The following is a 19,357-nucleotide window of genomic DNA, read 5'->3' as shown; positions in this document are numbered from 1 at the left end:
TATCATATTTCAAGTTTTTGCTGGGATCAGCTGAACCAGTGCCTCTGTTGGTGAGAGTTTGTTTAGAATGATGGTCAAGAGGTAGTGATTGGATTTCAGAAGGGCCTTTTCAGTTGGTTCTTTGAAGTCTTCCTGAAATATAAGAGACGGATTTGGCCCAGATGAGATTCATTACACTTGGTTATGTTCATGGGTTGTTTTAGTAGGGTTAGATGCATTTCAGGTGCTGAAGGAAATTGTCAGGAATTTGTCATATCCCATGCTCTATTGATTGTTGAAGTAATGAAATTAAAAGCACCTACAAAAGTTAAGATATTTGGTTGGAGAACCTTGAAGGGAAGACTACACACCCAACTTTTATTCTATATATTGAAATCAATGTCAACTCTGCATGCATTTTGGTGCCTCCAGTGAGGAAATTGATGAGCACCTTTTTACATGTCCCTTTGCAGTTGTGGCATGAATGAAGATAATGGTTTTTTGGGGAAACTAATGATTACCATCCTCTCTCGAGAATGCCTTAACCTCTTGTCACTCTGTGCCAAAAAATGACTATAATCTGGACAGAAATTTTTTTTGGATAGACTTGGATTGTTTGATCCAGGATAGGAAGAATCTTCGAATAAAAATTGATGGTTCTTCTTTTTCACAATTTTGAAAAGATGGTGAATCTTTAGGAAATTTTTTCTAAGAACATAGTTTTATCACACACTCTTACTATTCACATGAGACAGCAGCTCTCCCAAACCTACCTTTCATATTTCTTTTTCTATTGCTTTGTATTATGCTTTTACATATTCTATTTTTAAAAAAAATTAGGTTGTTCTGAATCCTGTTTCATCGAAAAATAAAAATCAATTACTCTAATTATACTTGTATGATCCTTGGGTTAGAGAAGTATTCCATATTGCAGTTGCTTAATGTGATACTTGCGATTGATAGCCATACCTATTTTGTTTTTAATATGTGTTATAAATTTTTGTGCTAGATGTAGATTAGTCCAAATTGTTTATTAGAAGATTTACTATGTATCAGTTTATTTGGTAATTTAGTATGAAACATTGTGCGAAAGGAAAGTGAATGATTTTGGTTCAGGTTGAATGTATATTTTATTTTAATTGAATTCGATAGATCATCTGTAGAATAATTCCTTATTTGATTTTAATGCCAACGTGATATAATCAGACTTGGTTGTGATGAGACCTTGTGACATTTTGAACTTTATAGGATGCTTTATTCGCTTTGGTATAAACTGATAGGTAGACTATGCGATTTTCTTATCCACATGAACATCCATTTTTGTTGATCAAATTGCTCATGCCAATGACTCCTAGTCTTAGGGGTTGAAGTATATGATGTGTGTTGAGTTGAAGGATAATTTAGGCACTCAAGAAGCAGGACAATATTTGCAAAAAACCAAATTTATCAGTCGAAATATTGCATCAAAACTTGTTTATCTTTGAAAATGCTTACCTATACTGGCTATCGTCCATAAATCATAATGTGCTTTTTGTACTTGCACAAGTAGACATCTTCTTATTCTGGTGCTAGAAGAATCGCATGGCCTCATTCTGTTCTGATATGTTAAAGGCAGCAGATTCGATCCTGACAGAGGCATGAGAGAATAATGGAAATATGCTACAATGACTTGCAACCAAGGAAAGCAGCTCAAAATTCGTATTCTAGTTGATCAAGATGCACTAGGAAGTTATTCTAAATGACAGGTATGTATGCATATTCGGGCATATGCCCTCTCGTTGCCATCATTCAACTGCCAGTTTTTTTTAGAAGAGTATAGACTTGAGATGTCGATTTTGTATGGCTTCACGGCTTCAAAGTTCATCATCTTATTCTGGAATATGACTCGGGGGTTTTCTTGATGCAATTTTCTGCTGTCATCTTCCCAAAGCTTATGCCCATGGTTCATCATGGCAACCTAAGTTGCAAATAGATATAAACGGCAGGAGTCTTTAATTAATATTAAATGGGGGCAACTAAGTTGCAAATATATATATATATATATATATATATATATATATATATAAAGTGTCGAATGTGTTATTTGAAACTCAGAAAGGATGGATACGGAAAGCCGTACATCAAAATAAAAAAGGGGCCCACCTTGGTCATCATAGTTAACGATGTCCAACTTCCGATCCATAAAAAAAACAAAAAAGAAAAATCCACGTGTGCAATGTCAGGTTCCTCAAAACTAGTGGGATCGAACGCCAGCGGAACCCAAAAGGCCTCTTTTGCCACTACCATCTCCATTTCGCCCCGAGCATATTCGCCTCTCCATGACTCTTCTTCTCGAACGCTTACATTGCTCAACACACTCCCACGTCTCCCCGCTTCCTACCTTCTCCAAATCTTGACCCTTTCCCTAGAAATACATTCTGAACTCTGTAGCTTCTCCCATCTGTTCTCCCTCTCGTCGCGATGCCTGGCACGGAGGTCCGCTTCCACGCCGCCATCCTTCCTCGCATCCGCCTCCCGGATGAGCGATGCGTTCCACCCCTCTTCGCCGACGGAGGTCGCCTCTTCCTTGAACCCTGTGTCCCAGATTCCGCAGTGACGATGCCGGTTAGATTGTGCCGTTCCTGCGGAAAGCCGGCTCCTTTGGGCGGGATCAGGTGGGGAGGCGCTGTCGGGGACTGTTTCCTGTCGGTGAGCTTGTCGGTGAAAGGAAGCGAGGGTTTCGTGCGGGAGTCCGCGGGGTTCCTTGGGAAGGAGGTGAGGAGGTCGGAGGAGGCGGCATGGGAAGGGAAGGATGATGGCGTAATGGTGGTTTTGGAGGAGCATGAGAAGAACAGGATTAAGAACGAGAATATGAATGGTAGAGTGCAGGGGGTGGGAGCCGGTGCAATGAACACCACCAAGCATCTCTGGGCTGGAGCTGTCGCCGCTATGGTTTCGAGGCACTGTGAAGCGCATTTCTTTGTTTTATGTTTGATTCATTATCATTAGTTCCTCTTTTTAATAGAACTATATCGCAAACAAGCTACTTTATTTTATTCTTCATCAATATATTTTTATTCTCATCCGTTTCTGCTGCTAATTGTCAGCTTTTTATAGGGCCTACTGAAGGAACATAATTTGGCATATATCAGTGAGTTGAGATGGCTACTGTTTTCCTTCGAGTAATAATAGTGTTGTTTGTCAAGACTTAGTGAAAAAATAAAAAATGTGTGTTTCTGAGAATTCTATTTCCTTATTGGTAAGTTCCAATTAGAGGAGGGATTACTACATTGCGAAACACCAGAAAGATTGAAGGATAGTAACAAATTCTTAAAAAATTGAACCACTAGCATGCTTGGTTCTGAGAATCACAATACCATTATACATTCAACAAATTAGGTTACTTTAGGTTACTTTTTAATTTGTTGTTATCAAGAATGTCTCTATCCTGATGGACAAGTATGTGGTGGCCTTTCTATGATTTTTCAGATCTTTAGGTACTTCTAGGAATGTGGAGGCTTTTGGATTGCTACCAAAATCTATTTGGTTCCTTGTTGCACTTTGATTTATTTGAATAGTTGAAATATCTTCCACCAATTTGGACTCAATAACTACAAGTAATCTCTCATACATGCAGTAAAACGCATACAAATTTTGTCTTATTTTATTCTTTCCAGTTCTGGAATTGAGATTTATCCTAATTGGTAGATAAGAGCTTAAAGTAAATGAGAATGAGAAATTATAGTGATTGCGACCCCTTTCTTTTATCATGCTCGTATATTATTTGTTAAGTCTTTTTTTGCTGTAAACCATGATTTTGAATATGCTTCTATCTTTTACTACTATATACCAAGCATACTGCCAATATTATTTACTGGTCTGATCAGATTTTTTTGACTTTGAAATGATATCTAATGTTATTTTTTGGTTTGTCAGTTTCAGATCCTGTACTTGATGAAACTTAAAATTCTTGTCTTATATATAACATTGTTTAGTATAAGAATTTTGTGATTCAGATCCCACCGTATCACCATTTATCTTCTTTTTCTCGTATACAAATTTTTGGACCTTGTTCATGACTTTACTCTCTCCTATTGAGCTGCCCTTCAGAAACAGTAGTTAACTTATGAGGACTAGTTAGAGTGGGACATTATGACATCTCATATATTGATATTGTGGTGTATCAGGACCTTTGTTGCTCCTCTTGAGAGGCTAAAGTTGGAATATGTAGTTTGTGGTGAACAGAGCAATCTATTTGCACTCCTCATATATTGATATTGTGGTGTATCAGGACCTTTGTTGCTCCTCTTGAGAGGCTAAAGTTGGAATATGTAGTTTGTGGTGAACAGAGCAATCTATTTGCACTCCTCATGTATTGATATTGTGGTGTATCAGGACCTTTGTTGCTCCTCTTGAGAGGCTAAAGTTGGAATATGTAGTTGGTGGTGAACAGAGCAATCTATTTGCAGTCATTCACAAAATTGCAACGACACAAGGGTTGAAGGGCTTCTGGAAAGGGAACTTTGTCAACATTCTTCGTACTGCTCCTTTTAAAGCGATTAACTTCTATGCATATGATACATATAGAAAGCAGCTTCTCAAACTATCTGGAAATGAAGAAACAACAAACTTTGAAAGGTTTCTTGCGGGGGCTGCAGCTGGCGTTACTGCAACAATTCTTTGCATACCGATGGACACGGTATGTATAAATTGTTTATTTCTTATTCCTTGGTTTGAAGATAATTTTAATGTTTTTGCTGATATATTTAGAGTGCTTGCATCGGAGTTTTAGATACAGAATGTGCCAGTGTTTTTATATTTAAGCCTTGAAAATTTAAAATTTCAGATACGAACGAAGATGGTAGCTCCCGGAGGGGAAGCCTTGGGAGGTGTCATACGTGTTTTCCGTCACATGATCGAAACCGAAGGATTCTTTTCTCTTTACAAGGGGCTTGTGCCGTCTCTCATAAGCATGGCACCTTCAGGTGCAGTCTTCTACGGCGTGTACGATATACTGAAGGCAGATTATCTGCGGTCACCGGAAGGGAGGAACAGGTTGGCTTTAATGAAACGACAACAAGGTGAGGAAGTGAATGCCTTTGATCAACTGGAGCTGGGACCGGTGAGGACTTTGCTCTACGGGGCCATTGCCGGTGCTTGTGCTGAGGCTGCCACATACCCGTTTGAAGTGGTGAGGCGACATCTACAGATGCAGGTTCAAGCAAACAAACTGAATGCCTTTGCCACGTTTATGAACATAGTTGACAAAGGTGGTGCCCCGGCACTGTATGCCGGCATGATTCCTAGCTTGTTACAGGTACTTATCACCAGTATGTGTGTGTGTGTGTGTGATCATTGCTTCATATTTTTATGGTGATCTGTAATGATCGAGGTGTCTTTTCTTTCCCAGGTACTGCCATCTGCTTCCATTAGCTATTTCGTCTACGAGTCTATGAAGATAGTGCTGAAGGTGGAATGAGCATATTGGAGGGGTGATTAATTGTTTCTTCTGTTTTTTCTTTGTATTTTTTCCGAGCTCAAATAAACTATAAACCCTGGAATCGAATTGCTCACCATCATGTGATCAGATTAAACCATGACGTGCCACAACAGGGCCGAATGATCCTACCAACCGGGCAATGTGGCTGCCTATAATAAATATACAGGTGTTGAATCAACATGCCGTCCGTTGTTCCTTTACTTCTACTGTTATGAATCAATTAGCAATCAAAATATTGCCGTGAAGTGCGAATCCAACACCAACCTCGATCTCTTATCATAAGTGGTTTACAGTACAAGTGCATGGGACGACGCACACTAAGAACCCGCTGCTACGGAAAGGGAAGCGACAAAGAGATCAACTCAACTCAGTCGTAGAGAGGATCATCTGGCCAAATTGAAGGAGCTACACCGTGACTAAAAGTGCTACAGACAGCTTCATTGCTCCATGAGGCATCGTGAAGAGGGGGGAGAGTTGGTGAAGAAACCATGGATGTCATCATGTCTTCTCCCTTCCTGTCATTGATCAGCGGGTGCTCGAAACTGCGTGACGTTCCAAGCAAGTTCTGGTGGAGAGCGGGGGAGCCAAACAGCGGTGAAGGGCAAGGAGAAGGGAGAGAAGAGGGCCAGGGCATGGGTGTGTTTGCCAATTCCATGGGTTCCATTTCGGAGATGATGATGCTATTGCTGCTACCGCTAGTTACTACTGGTGTTGCAGACTGGAGAAGGTAGTCCAGGAACTGTAGCTTAGCCAGCTTAATAGCCTCTGCCTGTAGATGACCTCCATAGTCGTCCCACGATGATCTTTCCATGATTTCTTTGTGACTTGCGAGAGCTAAATGTGGTAGCAGGCAGGCAAAGAGTTCTGTGCTCGTCCGGTAGGTCATCGGATCGGTGCTCGTACAGATCGGCTTCTTCTTCTTCTTCAGGGAGTTCCAAAAGTTCTTTATGTCATTGTCAGTGCGGCCCGGGAGGTGTGCGGCGATAGTCGACCACCTAAGGAAACAAGAAGAAAGAGGCGAGCCTTACGTTCGATGTTTGGAATCCAGGCGACCTAAGGCAGGGTTGTGGAGCTGAGGTTGTACCTGTTGCCATGGATGGAATGGAGATGAAGAACGGTGTTCTCTTCTTCTGGGGACAACTTTCCTCTCTTGATATCTGGTCGTAAGTAGTTAGTCCATCGAAGCCTGCAGCTCTTGCAACATCTATTGAGTCCTGCACAAGAAGCACGCATTTATCTTCAGTATATATACATACGTTGATAGAATATATAGAGAGAGGACCAGCTAGTTTGGGGAGGGTTTTCCAGCTTCCATGGCCATGGTTCTGGATGAACTGGATGAGCTTTTGGTCCTCCTCAGAGGTCCAGGAACCCTTCTTGAGATCATTCCCACCGCAGCATGGAGATCTTCCCATTCTTCCTTGCTCCAATGCTCAACTATTCCTTGCACTTGAAGTCGGCCATTTATACACCCTGTTCGCCTGGATCAACATCAAGCAATCGGTTGAATCTAAATAGCAGCTCTCCATTGCCACAGCAATTGAGTTCATGCATGCATGCGACGTTCAGAGGTCGCTTCCGTTGACGGGAAAAAGAGTCAAAAGGGCACAGGGCTAATTGCTGTTGTGAGAGTCCATTGTTTCATCAACTTGCAATCACAATCTTAAGGACATCGATCATTGCATCAGCTCTCAATAATAAAGACAACACACCCATTAATGGAGGGAGTGATACAAGCAGCATCGAAACCCGTTAGACCAGAACACGAGACATATCCTGCTGTTGCTTGAAAGGAGAAGGCCAGGGTAGGTTTGAGAGTGCTGACTTGAGAAGATGAACATGATCACTGCCACAATCAGGAGGCGGCTAATGTGATCGTCCAACTAAATATTAAGAAAATGTTCATGTGTAAGATGAAGGTTAAGATAGTATGAGTCTGACGTTCAAATCAAATCAAGCCACATATGAAAATAGGATACTCTTAAAAGATAGTGGTGTACAATATATGAACTCAACCTTTGGCATTGTATCGGTGTCTGATCTCCAATTACGGTGAGCTTGTAAATGTTCGTCACCGAAACAAAGAAAGAAATGACTGTGAAATGTGAAGCAGATGTTATTCTGTTTACAAGAGAAATGACCAAACCATTTCGTTCGTATCCCTGCAAACGTTTCGACGTCTTCTGTGATCAGATTATTTGGAAATGGAAATAAGTAGAATTAATAGAAATCTATAGTGGAAGATCTTTCGAGCAGCAAAAGATTGAACAGTCCATCCTAATCAAAGAGATGTGTGCAGCAAGCAAAGAATCTTCGCCGGATACCAAGTGCATGTTCAACACCACCTGCGAGGTCTGGCAGACATCAAAAGATGACCAAGATTGCAACAACGGCATCTACAGGGCTTGACAGATGCTTGTCACCGAATTAAAATGAACATTAGCTCATCCTTCGATCACGTCCTCTCTCAGGTGCAACTGCTTCCTAGTCCAGACAAAAGGAGCAGTTAACTGTGATGGATTCATCAGAACAAAACTACAAATTCTAATAATTGTCTGACTGCTATCTGCCACCAATATGTTCAAATTCCTACGTGAATTCAGACAGCTTGGTCATGTTGATGGGGCCTGAATGCCATCGTCATGCTCAGGTTTTCTGTCCACCGGAGAAGGCTATATTGCATTACGTGAAAGGCAAAGTGCAATGCAATCACATTCTTCTTCTCCCTTTTCTTCTTGACAAGCTTCAGAAACTAAACACTAGCTTGGGTTGGAGGAAATATTGCCCACCAAACACAGCTGATGTATTCTCATGCATCTTCTCTGACCGAGGTTTCTCCAGTCTTGGTGATCCTCCCACTCTATTACCAACTTAACTATGTGCTACACCTCAGCAAATCTCATATATATATATATATATATATATATATATATATATATATATATATATATATCCAACTAGTGTAGGTCTAAGCTACGTAAAGTACCACTCAAGACTTCCTTTCAGGTGTCTCAAATCTAATTTCCTGATCCTTCAAATATGTTTTCTTAAGTGGTGACAGATAGAGGTATGATTCACTGAACAATTGAATTGCAAGGACCAAAAGATAGTTTATGCATTGAGTAGATGTCAAACCCAGCATCTAGTTGTTCCCATAGTAATATGTCTTCTATGGGTACTGTTGGCAATCTAATGCTATTATCATCGAATCTTCAAGACTGCAATGAGAATGGCACGTTAAGGTGACCTGCTCCTCTGTAGCAAGAGCTGAAAATTCCTTCCTCGCTTTTGGTTTACGATGACCAGATTCATAAATATTTCCTAAGCAATTTTCAAAAGCTGTGGATCCAACACTTGCAGGTCTAATCACATTTAATGCTATCTTAATCTCACTGTAAGTTACATCAAGTTCTCGTCAACAGAGTGGTTATCCATCCATCTGGTCTATGAATACTTTTATGGAATGCTTTCATAATGGTCAGCATCAACAACAGCAACTTCGATTAACAGATTCAGAAGAACATCAAAGTTTATCATGAATCATCTAATCATCCATTATCAAGTGTGTGTGTATACACACACGAATTCGAGGTGATGGAAGCTACACGAATTCTCAATGTCACTGCTTATCCCCAGCCATCTCTCTGCTTCTTTGCAATGCAAGCCTGGAAGGAAAGATTACTTCATTACAATCAAAGAAGAACTTTGTCGACCTTCAGCAAGGATTATAATATTGTCTCGAGATATGCATGAGATGGTTTGAACTCCATGTTACAAGTTATAAATTAAGAGGAAATCTCACTAATGTCTATTCGGTAGAGGTAAGTCTAATTGGCTGGCGTGGCCAAGTACCTAAATGCTTGTGATCATGGACTTAATTACCTCACTTAGTCCATTATCTAATTAATGAGAGGCACGTTTCATATACTGTGTAAAATAATTTTTTTTAATAGGGTTGTTAAGTCAGATTCTATTATTTGAGTTGGGACGATAAGTCGTATCCAATTAGTCTCATTTCAAGACTGATTCAACTATTCATGATTTCTCCGTTGTGTCGACTGATTCAATGGTGTTCTTGACAACAACAACAACTCCGTTAATCAAGTTAGTTTCTAAAGTTCAATGGTGAATGTCGCAATCGCATAGCTTATGGTCCTTTTCCTAACTAGTCTAAGAGTAGTTATATCCGAGATCGTCGGACATTAAGAGGGGACATGCCATGTGTTGAGTGAGGGCATAACGTAATGTTCATTACTTGTATAGTCCACGTCGCTTGATTAAGCCCTTTACGAGGTCAAATACTAAATCTTATGACCATGTGTGATCATTTGAGTCTAAATCTTAGATCAGATCATTATATGTCGATAATATATGATTGACGGGTCATTATGATGACTAACGTATCCATTATGTTTAAACTTATTTATTTCTTCGCTTATCACGAATAATAGAAGGAAAGAAAAAAATATATAATAACTTAAAAATAATAGTAAAAAAAGAAGTAAACTCTTAGGATAAAGGTATATTCGGTTTTACTTTGAAAGTAATCTCACATTTTTATGTCTCTAAAGTGGATGATATAATCATTTCACCAAAATAATAATTGGGGTTTCACGCCATCAAAATAAAACTCAATTCATTGATCCATTTTTGATAATTTTCGTTCTAATGTTCTAATCTATTAGAAAAAAAGATTAAAAAATATACAAATAAGTAAAATTATAATTGTATCAAATTAAATATATAATACATTCTATCCTTTAAAGAATATAATATTTTTGACTTTATTTGAAAAATAATCTACCCCTCTTCATGATAATTTAGATTGATAGACTTCATTCGAAATCTTGTAGAGATAATCTTTAAAGTTTCTTCAATCAAAATTTATCATCTTTAATCAAGATCAAATCTTATTTCTTTCTTTTTTTTTTAATTACCTCCTCTTTTTTTTCTCATTGAGTAGATGTATAACTTATTATATATACAATATATCTCTAAATTAGTTAAATTTATTTAAATAAAATCTAAACTAAATAATTTTTTGTCAAAATTTGTTAAACCATCATTGGAATCATGTTCCATTTTTTCTGTTTATAACATTATATATATATATATATATATATATATATTCTCAGAAGACTTGTCTCGATTGATATTATCAAAATAAACACAAAGTTCTGTATCGCACCAAAAGGGTGTTTAATAAGCCACGTTCATGAAAAGGTACACAACCAAACAGCCAACAGATGCAGCCACACAATAGTCAGTCAATCAGATTCTTTGACCATTCAGCTTAATAGTAGCAATTTGTATGACAAGTGCATTTTGGAAATCTCTATGACAGTGCAGTTCACACGGAAGAAGACAACCAATGCTGTGTGTTTTGTCCTTTCCAAATGGTACATTTGTGTTGTAAATGTTGCAGCAATGGTGTGAGCAATTGCAGTTGTTGCTTTGGCCAAATCGCAGCCTCCATCCATCCAAGCCACCAGGTTCTATTTCTTCAGGTATACAAAACGAGATCAACTTCCTTAGTTCCTCCCAACAAAGTGGTCCTGTGATTGATCTCCACTTTGCTGATAGGCTTAAACATGTACAAAATCCACAGCCCTATCAGAATTCCAACACCTCATCGGTCATGCGAGATGCTTAGCTGGACCGTGTCGAATTTGCCAAGCCATCGGCTGTATCCCGACATTTCATTTTTATACAGAATTCTAGCATATATTGATTTATGTATGCACAAGTGAGTTACCCAATTGTTAAGGTTGCTGCTGACACAAACAATCGGGTAGAGGGTTCTCGTAAAATACTTCTTCGGACCGAAACCTCTCTATGCCCTTCGTGCCAGGAATAGGACCTTTCCTTTTGCGGGCAGAACCTCGCCTGTCATATCGAAAAATGAAAGATAAAGTATGGCAATATTAAACAAAAGGAAAGAAGCAAGTATTATGCTCACACTGTCACCTACCGTCTTCTATGAATCTCTGTGATGATATTTGACAGCTTCTTCCCTTCTTTAAGAGATCCTTGGTTGATCATATCAAACAGATGAACAAGAGCTTTTCTACATACATAAAGGTAGCAGACAAAAAGGTTCAATAAGCTCAAAAGCCTTTCACCGGTAAGGAGGGAAATACCAACATTACCTGTCAGGATTAATAGTTTTCTGGTGACCAAGGAAACGGCGATGACCCTCAACTGCCCTTGCCATATTCCCTGAGTATGAAGGGATAAAGACGTCGCTTTCCACTGATACAATGTAGTCTAATGCTGCCATTTGAGATGCATAATCTTTGAAAGGTCCAAGCTCTTCAGCTGATGCTAGTTTCTCCTGCGATGAAGTCCACAATTTAACACTGTATAAAGCCAAGATCAAGTCACAGGGATGTGTTTCAGACATTGATGGGCATCAGGCCATGAATCATGACCCAGCATATACTGATAAGCAATGGAGATGAATGGAGCACTTTCTGAAAACAGAAAATCTGACAGCAGCATATCAGACAACAATCTATCAATTAAGAGTGATGTTTCTGGTTCCTGATTGTTCCTGTACATTATTGTGGTTCTTAGATCATTTTATGGTTGTAGGCATCTAATTATCGGATGTGATTGGTGTCACAAGGAGATCCAGGCTACTTTTTTCCTTCTTTGAACTTTGACAAGATACAATATGTTACTGCCGAAGTTGATGATAAAGGTCTAGTACTGAAGCTAGAACTAAGTAGAACAAGGTTGATGCAGTCAAATACTCAATAAACTTCATAACTGATATTAAAGAAATCTAAACAATCTTTCCAAAAGGAGATTAAGCAAATAATCAAAATCTTTATCTAGGAGGTATTGTTCAAAATCTAAACAACTTACATTCATTTGCAATGGCAACTTTGGAATCAAGTAACAAATGATTTTCATGAAATAACGTTTTGAATGTGTGGTTGGGGGTGTCTACACTATATATTATTCTTCATGCTTACATCACAAAAAAAGATGTATTCTCAGTGAAATATCACAAAAATAGAGTTAAACTAAAGCATATTTCATCAGAAATAAAAACTAGCATCCACAATATGCTGCCTATTGTCCATTGCAGTCATTCATTTAATACCTTGCTCAATAAAATGGGAAAACGAGAATGTAGATCAGCCAAATGAGAGTCCCCTCCATATATTGCTCCAGCTGCAATGTATATTGGAGTATTTGATGGATATCCTAGAGAAGAAAGAAAGATCCCAACTTCCTTTGGGGTCAATGGGCAATATCCTTTGTCCCTTTGTTCTTGTGAATCTATTTCTTTGACCTTCCAATAGGAAATATTTTCTCTGCAGAATAGGGAAGAAACGTTTTAATGCCATACAACAAGAGTTTGTCTTCTACTCCCAACATCCAGAACTTTATTTTGTCAAGTCTCAACAGCAATACCTAATCCTTGCCAATTCATCGGATTCCGCAGGTGTCAAGCCATACGTACACCCACTAAAAGCAAGCATGTCCTTCTCATAACGTAAGTGCAAAGTGATATAACGACCATAAGACCTCATTCTCTCCACCAACAACTACAGAATAAAAAGCATAAAAAATTGATGATTGTATAAGGACAGTTACCAAAAAGCAGAAAACAGAGCATTAAAGGCTAGTACTTTTCCTAGAGCCTCAATCTGTGGAGAAAATTTGAGAGCCTCGTAAAAAGCACGGCAACGAAGTTTCTGAATGTCAGAAGGAAGGTTATTATTTGCAAGACGTGAATCTGACTTAGCAGCTTTGATAACCTGCCGGCAAAAGCATTTCAATTAGAAACATTAGCATCGCAACTTTGAATCTTGATAGAAGGATAGAAATGAACTTCCATGTTCCAGCAAATATACCTGGTAATTATCCCACTTGCGTGATATCTCATCTTGGTAGTAGTCCAGTCCTGACCAGCTTCGGAAATGTATTACTGCTTTTGCAGTTGTCATCAATTCTTTAGGAAGTTTCTTTACAATTTTAACATCATTGGCCAAGGTGCGGATAAAATGTTCTTCATCAAACACATCGGAGAAATTGCTGACATATATTCACGAAAAGTATCAGACGACATCTAAGCACATGGAAATTCATCATGAACAACATAAAAAAATAGCAGTATTTATGAAAATTGAAGCTATAACTTTGTTGGGCACAAAGAACATGGACCAGCGTCAAACATGGCACGTGACAGTGGCATCTAATTATGAGAACTTACACAAACTTTGGCAACATGCATGAGAAATGGATATTAGCGAGTATACAATGTGAGTTTTATCTACAGCACCTACATAGGTCTAGTCCTGCCAAAGCATAAAAGGGAAAAAATAAAAAAAGCAACTTTTACCTAGAATCTTGCCAAAATGATCTCTTATCAAGTTGAGGAATAACAAGTGTAGCATTGATCAATCGTGCAACAGCTACCATGTCACATATCTGCCATTCCAAATGATGGTTCTTATGAGGTTTCGACCAGTCATGAATGAATAAATACAGAAAAGATAGACGTCATAAGTTATATGTGATGAGGCAAAAAGCTTTCTATCAAGGCTACATTTCGAAGCCATGTAAGCTGTTATGCTATGGCCAACATTATTAAAAGAAAAAGGATACACAGCAAAGAATCTCACTGAATGCATTCAAAAGAATTAACAAACAGAATTTAAATTAGATGTCCATCATATCACGAAATTATAAGATCTCTTCATGCTAAGAAGCATATTTGCTTGGGGCTAAGTGCCTGGAAAAACAAGGGTAGTCTGTGACTGCAGTTCAATCTAGATTCAGGAGTTAGTAACCTATTACATGAGTCTTTTCTCACAATAGTTCTTCATTAAACAGCTTTAAATCCAATAAATATCAGTAGCTATGACCTTTTTCTTTAATCATCAATTGGATTTAAAAACTAACATGGTTCCAGGGCTGTTATATGTTAGGATGGATAAGTAACTCGGGCCATTTGTGTCATTGGTCATACCTTAAGTTACTAGCACACTGTTGAGCATGTATACGAGAATTCAAGTAATGTGACATGAAGCATAAACAATGACATGAAGATTTAAGTGATGTGGTGCCACCAGATTCAGTTGAGTCTTTATCCCCACTAGTTAAGAATCATGACTCTCTTTTCTTATAGAAGTGGCATAAGGTATTCCTTCCCTTAGAATAATGACTTGATTGTGTCACAGGATAGCTTTAGTGACACCTCTTCTTACTGTTCTTGGTTTTTTGGAGCAATTTAGCATAGCATCGCCTAGCTGTTGCATCTCGTTAATATTGGCATGACAGTTATTTGAATTGAATTATTTTGAAAGTTCTAGTAATGGCTAGTTCTTTAAAAATGAAGAATATATGACTAGTGATCCCACATCTAATAAATTGGATATTGAGATTTGAACGAGGCAAGCAAAAAGGACTAGGTAGGGGGCATAAAACTGCATGTAGGATACCAATTAGGCTGTGTTAGAGCTAGCCCCAGGATATTTACCAAAGGGTAATTTTGGCAACACAACAAAGACAATAAAGCGGAAATAATAAAAGCGACAAGAACAAACAAAACACCAGAACACCAGATATACGTGGTTCGGTCAAATGACTTTGACCTACATCCACGGAAGAAAGAGGAGCAAATTACTATTATAAAAGAGGGACACTTACAAATGCCTTAGGAAATGTTCCTAGGCCATAAAACACCTTCAGCTTCCTAAACAAGAAGACTTCAAACCATAAGCAGGTTTTCTTGTGATGCCTGCTGTACTTCTTGTGGTGTGTCTAACATCAAAGCTCAGGCCCTTATTTATAGTTCCAAGACGAGACAACAAGTCTGATTTTCCCGATGTGGGACTATGAGACTTGCCAAACTAACAAATCTCCACCTTGGCATGTCCCAACAAAACTTGCTCCACCTTCTTCACAAAAGCCCCAACGGGCAATCACCAACAATGAACACCAACCAAGTCCAAGCACTGCTTGAACTTGTAAACCGGAAGAGGCTTCGTAAACATATCAGCTGGATTGTCCTTCGTATGAATTTTCTGAACAAGGACTTTTCCTTCAGCAATCAACCACTTAGCGGAATTATCACAAGAAACTGCATCTGAATAGGAAGTAGGCTCACCAACTTCACTTGTTTCTTCTGCAACAGACAAAGCATATGCAACCAAATTTGCATACCTTTGTGGTGGTCGAATATTTCTCATATGACGCATATGCCATAATTTGGTGATGTCAGAATCAGACAATGATGATGACGAAACTGCAACTGAACCTGTGACAGTAGTTCCCTGCAGAATATACAAGCTACCAGACCTACAAGCTTTCATAACAATAAAGGCATTTCTAGAAACTTTCATAACTCCACCTTCAGATGTGTATTTACACCCAAGGGCCTCTAGGGTGCCTAAAGAGATGAGATTCTTTTTCAAATCAGGAACATGTCTAACATTAGTGAGCGTCCTCACAATACCATCATGCATTTTAATTCGGATTGTTCCTCTACCAACAACATCACATGCGGCATTATTGCCCATCAAAACAATTCCACCATTACAAGATTCATATGTGGAAAATAAATCCCTATTGGGACACATGTGATAAGAACAACCTGAATCTAAAATCCATTCATTTTTAGACTTTGTCCTGTCATCAGTAGCAAAGAAAATATTTCCAAAATTCTCATCAGATGCTACACTAGCTTCAGCGGATTCAATAGTTTTCTCAACAAATTTTTCCTTTTGCTTTAATTTATTTTTCAATTTAAAGCAATCAGATTTAATGTGCCCCATTTTATGACAATATCTGCATTCCAAATTTCTATGTCTGGATTTAGATCTAGATTTAGATCTACTACTGTCAAATTCTCTTTTATCCATTTTATCCCTGACAACCAGACCCTCAACCTGATTTCCTCTACTTTCCCCAGTGATATTCTTGTCTATCTGCTCCTTAGATTACAGTGCAGATTTAATTTCTTGATAAGAAACTGTTTCTTTTCCATAAATCAAAGTATCACGGAAATGCTTAAAAGATTGGGGAAGAGAACACAAGAGCAACAAAGCCTTATCCTCATCATCAATTTTTGCATCTATATTCTCCAAATCCATAACCAAAGAATCAAACTTATCAAGATGCGAGAGTATAGATGTACCTTCAACCATCCGAAGCATATACAGTCTCTGCTTCAAGTAGAGACGATTCTCCACTGTCCTCTTCATGTACAAGGCTTTAAGCTTGTCCCACATGCTCTTAGCCGTAGTCTCCGTAGCTACCTCCCGTAAAACCTCGTCAGAGAGGTTTAGAATGATGCTAGATCGGGCCTTCTTATCCATACCCGCAAGATCTTCCTTTGACATACCATCTGGAATGTTCTCAGCACCCTAAAGTGCCAAATCAACTCCGTCTTGAACCAGAATGACCTCCATCTTGAGTTGCCACATGCCGAAGTTGACATTTCTATCGAATTTCTCGACAACAATCTTTGTTATTGTCATTGTTGCCAAAAGATCCCAGAACCAGGCTCTGATACCAGTTTGTTAGAGCTAGCCCCAGGATATTTACCAAAGGGTAATTTTGGCAACACAACAAAGACAATAAAGCGGAAATAATAAAAGCGACAAGAACAAACAAAACACCAGAACACCAGATATACGTGGTTCGGTCAAATAACTTTGACCTACATCCACGGAAGAAAGAGGAGCAAATTACTATTATAAAAGAGGGACACTTACAAATGCCTTAGGAAATGATCCTAGGCCATAAAACACCTTCAGCTTCCTAAACAAGAAGACTTCAAACCATAAGCAGGTTTTCTTGTGATGCCTGCCGTACTTCTTGTGGTGTGTCTAACATCAAAGCTCAGGCCCTTATTTATAGTTCCAAGACGAGACAACAAGTCTGATTTTCCTGATGTGGGACTATGGGACTTGCCAAACTAACAGGCTGACATCAAGATCTCTTTTCATGCCATCATTTTCTAAAGATTGGGTGGGTTCACTTCTGCTGCTATGTCAAACATAGGCAGGTTTGCATCAGGTCCCCAATGAAAGCCAACAACAAAATACCCAGTTGAGAGAAATCAACCACTACATACCCCAGCCCGCATTTGGTTTAGCCCCCCATTGGCATGAACTAGCAAGTAGCCCCTTGACCGCGTTGGAGCTGCAAAAATATCACGTTGACAAATGGAAGATTGGTAAATCACAAGATGACAGCAAGAAAATATGCAGCTAAGAGACCAAGAAATCGACGAGTAGTGTTCTCTCACGAAGATAAGAAGAGCTGGGAGCCACACAGGGCACAAAATAACGATTCGAAGGAGGCTTCCACAGCTTCTCGAAACCGGAATCTCCCTCCCTCATGCTGCCCACCTGCCAGATATAGAGGAAACGAGATCAACAAAATAGACGGCAACACTATCTTCGCCATAGAGCACCGTCATACATCAAAATATCAAGAAAAAGATATTACAAGAACACGACAATCTGCTAACAACAGATGCAAACCAACATTCTGGAAAATGTGGTACGGGATCACCTTCTGAGTGGAAATCTTAAGCTTGGCAAGTTGGGGTGGCGCGATCTCCTGCGTCCAGCTGAGCTCGCTCGCCTTTCGCCGGTATCCCACCTCACGTTGCTGAACGAAAACACACCACCAAACTCAAATCGTATCACATGATGTGGGCAACAAGAAGGGTCAGCAAACCCAAGCCCCAAAATCTTTTTCCTCGTGAGGATCATATCCATCGGAGATTGATTAAAGAACAAGCAAATCCGTGCCCAAATAATAACGGGCATGGGGATAGCAAAGATTACAAGAAACGAATCAAGAAAATGTCAACTTTTTAGACCTAGATCACCTTCCAAGAATCAAGAAAGCCAGACATGTAGGAAAGAAGACATCTTGAATGCGGAGAAACACAAAAGCAATGAAAGGGAAAGAGAAGAGAAGAAACAGAAGAGGAGGAGGAGGAGATGCCTTGGTGAGCTTGAAGGCGTCGGGGACGGCGGCGGAGGGCAGGAGGAACACGTGGACTGCCACGAGCGCGCCGACGGCGATGGCGCCGATGGCGCAGGTCAGGGCCCACCGCAGGGCCCAGAGTCCGGCTGGCGTCGACCTGCGCCGCTGCATCCTGCCCGTTTTCCCCTCCTTGTCACTCGCTCTGGTCCTGCTCTGCGTGCCACTTTATAAAGGGAGAAGGCAGAGGAGAAAACAAAGAAACCAACAGAGAAAGAACGAAGGAAATGTGGATGAATGGGATAGAGTGCGTGAGAGAGAGATAGAGAGAGAAAGAGAGAGAGGAGAAGAGAGGCTTTCCAACTGTCCTTCTTCCAGTGCCAGCACCGCCACACTGCCGTTCCCACTGTGCCCCTCCCTCCCCCCGCTTCTATTCCCATAGTAGCCCCTCCCCTGTTCTCCCAAATCGGCACCAGCCATCGAACGCGGTAAAAAAAAAATGGCATCTTAATACCCAACATTTATGACTATATCGACGTAACATCAAGAAACCTGTGCAATTTCTATGCCTTCCCTTTTCTCTTGCTTTTGTTTCCACCTTATTTTGCTTCCACTGTTTGATCATTCTTACTGTAGCTATATTTGCGGTGAGTTTCTGCATTGCTATCTCCCATCCATCATATACATTCATATAAAAAATTGGATATACTACAGCATAAATTTCTTGATAACACCAAAGCTTGTCACTAAAGCAAGCTTCTTGAAGGATCAAAAACAAAATTTTCATGCTCCTCGGAACCTGATCACTGAAATCAGGGCTTTGCAGCACCGGAAGTCAAAACTCTTCCACCTTGGCTTTCTCAATCATCTATTATGGCTGTGTGGTGTTGGGACAATGGGAACAATGTGGAGGGTTAATGAGGCATGAGGATGGCTGCA

The 19,357-nt window shown here is 39.5% G+C and overlaps 2 protein-coding genes and 1 pseudogene across 2 annotated transcripts; 1 reads left to right on the top strand and 2 right to left on the bottom strand.

Annotated features, from left to right (window-relative positions):
- The first annotated feature begins 2,164 nt into the window (after positions 1-2,164).
- On the top strand, positions 2,165-5,537 carry LOC135606915 (probable mitochondrial adenine nucleotide transporter BTL3). Its single transcript, XM_065098283.1, has 4 exons — positions 2,165-2,918; positions 4,354-4,657; positions 4,805-5,275; positions 5,369-5,537. The coding sequence occupies exons 1-4, from the start codon at positions 2,440-2,442 to the stop codon at positions 5,435-5,437; spliced, it is 1,323 nt and encodes a 440-aa protein (XP_064954355.1). The 5' UTR covers positions 2,165-2,439; the 3' UTR covers positions 5,438-5,537.
- Positions 5,538-5,661: 124 nt separating this feature from the next.
- LOC135606920 (transcription factor MYB93-like) lies at positions 5,662-7,548 on the bottom strand (annotated as a pseudogene).
- Positions 7,549-10,720: 3,172 nt separating this feature from the next.
- On the bottom strand, positions 10,721-18,848 carry LOC135606909 (O-fucosyltransferase 7-like). Its single transcript, XM_065098274.1, has 13 exons — positions 18,440-18,848; positions 17,999-18,097; positions 17,730-17,832; positions 17,556-17,623; positions 13,815-13,903; positions 13,327-13,507; positions 13,102-13,230; positions 12,884-13,017; positions 12,570-12,783; positions 11,608-11,792; positions 11,430-11,525; positions 11,214-11,344; positions 10,721-11,142 (listed from the first exon to the last, which is right to left on the bottom strand). Exons 1-12 carry the CDS (start codon positions 18,590-18,592, stop codon positions 11,221-11,223), a joined length of 1,575 nt encoding a protein of 524 aa, XP_064954346.1. The 5' UTR covers positions 18,593-18,848; the 3' UTR covers positions 10,721-11,142; positions 11,214-11,220.
- Between the last annotated feature and the right edge of the window lie 509 nt (positions 18,849-19,357).

This window comes from Musa acuminata, chromosome BXJ1-2, assembly GCF_036884655.1.
Source record: "Musa acuminata AAA Group cultivar baxijiao chromosome BXJ1-2, Cavendish_Baxijiao_AAA, whole genome shotgun sequence".
Classification (NCBI taxonomy): domain Eukaryota; kingdom Viridiplantae; phylum Streptophyta; class Magnoliopsida; order Zingiberales; family Musaceae; genus Musa; species Musa acuminata.
Note: the sequence above shows the minus strand (reverse complement) of the source record. Positions and strands in the feature narration are given on the sequence as shown.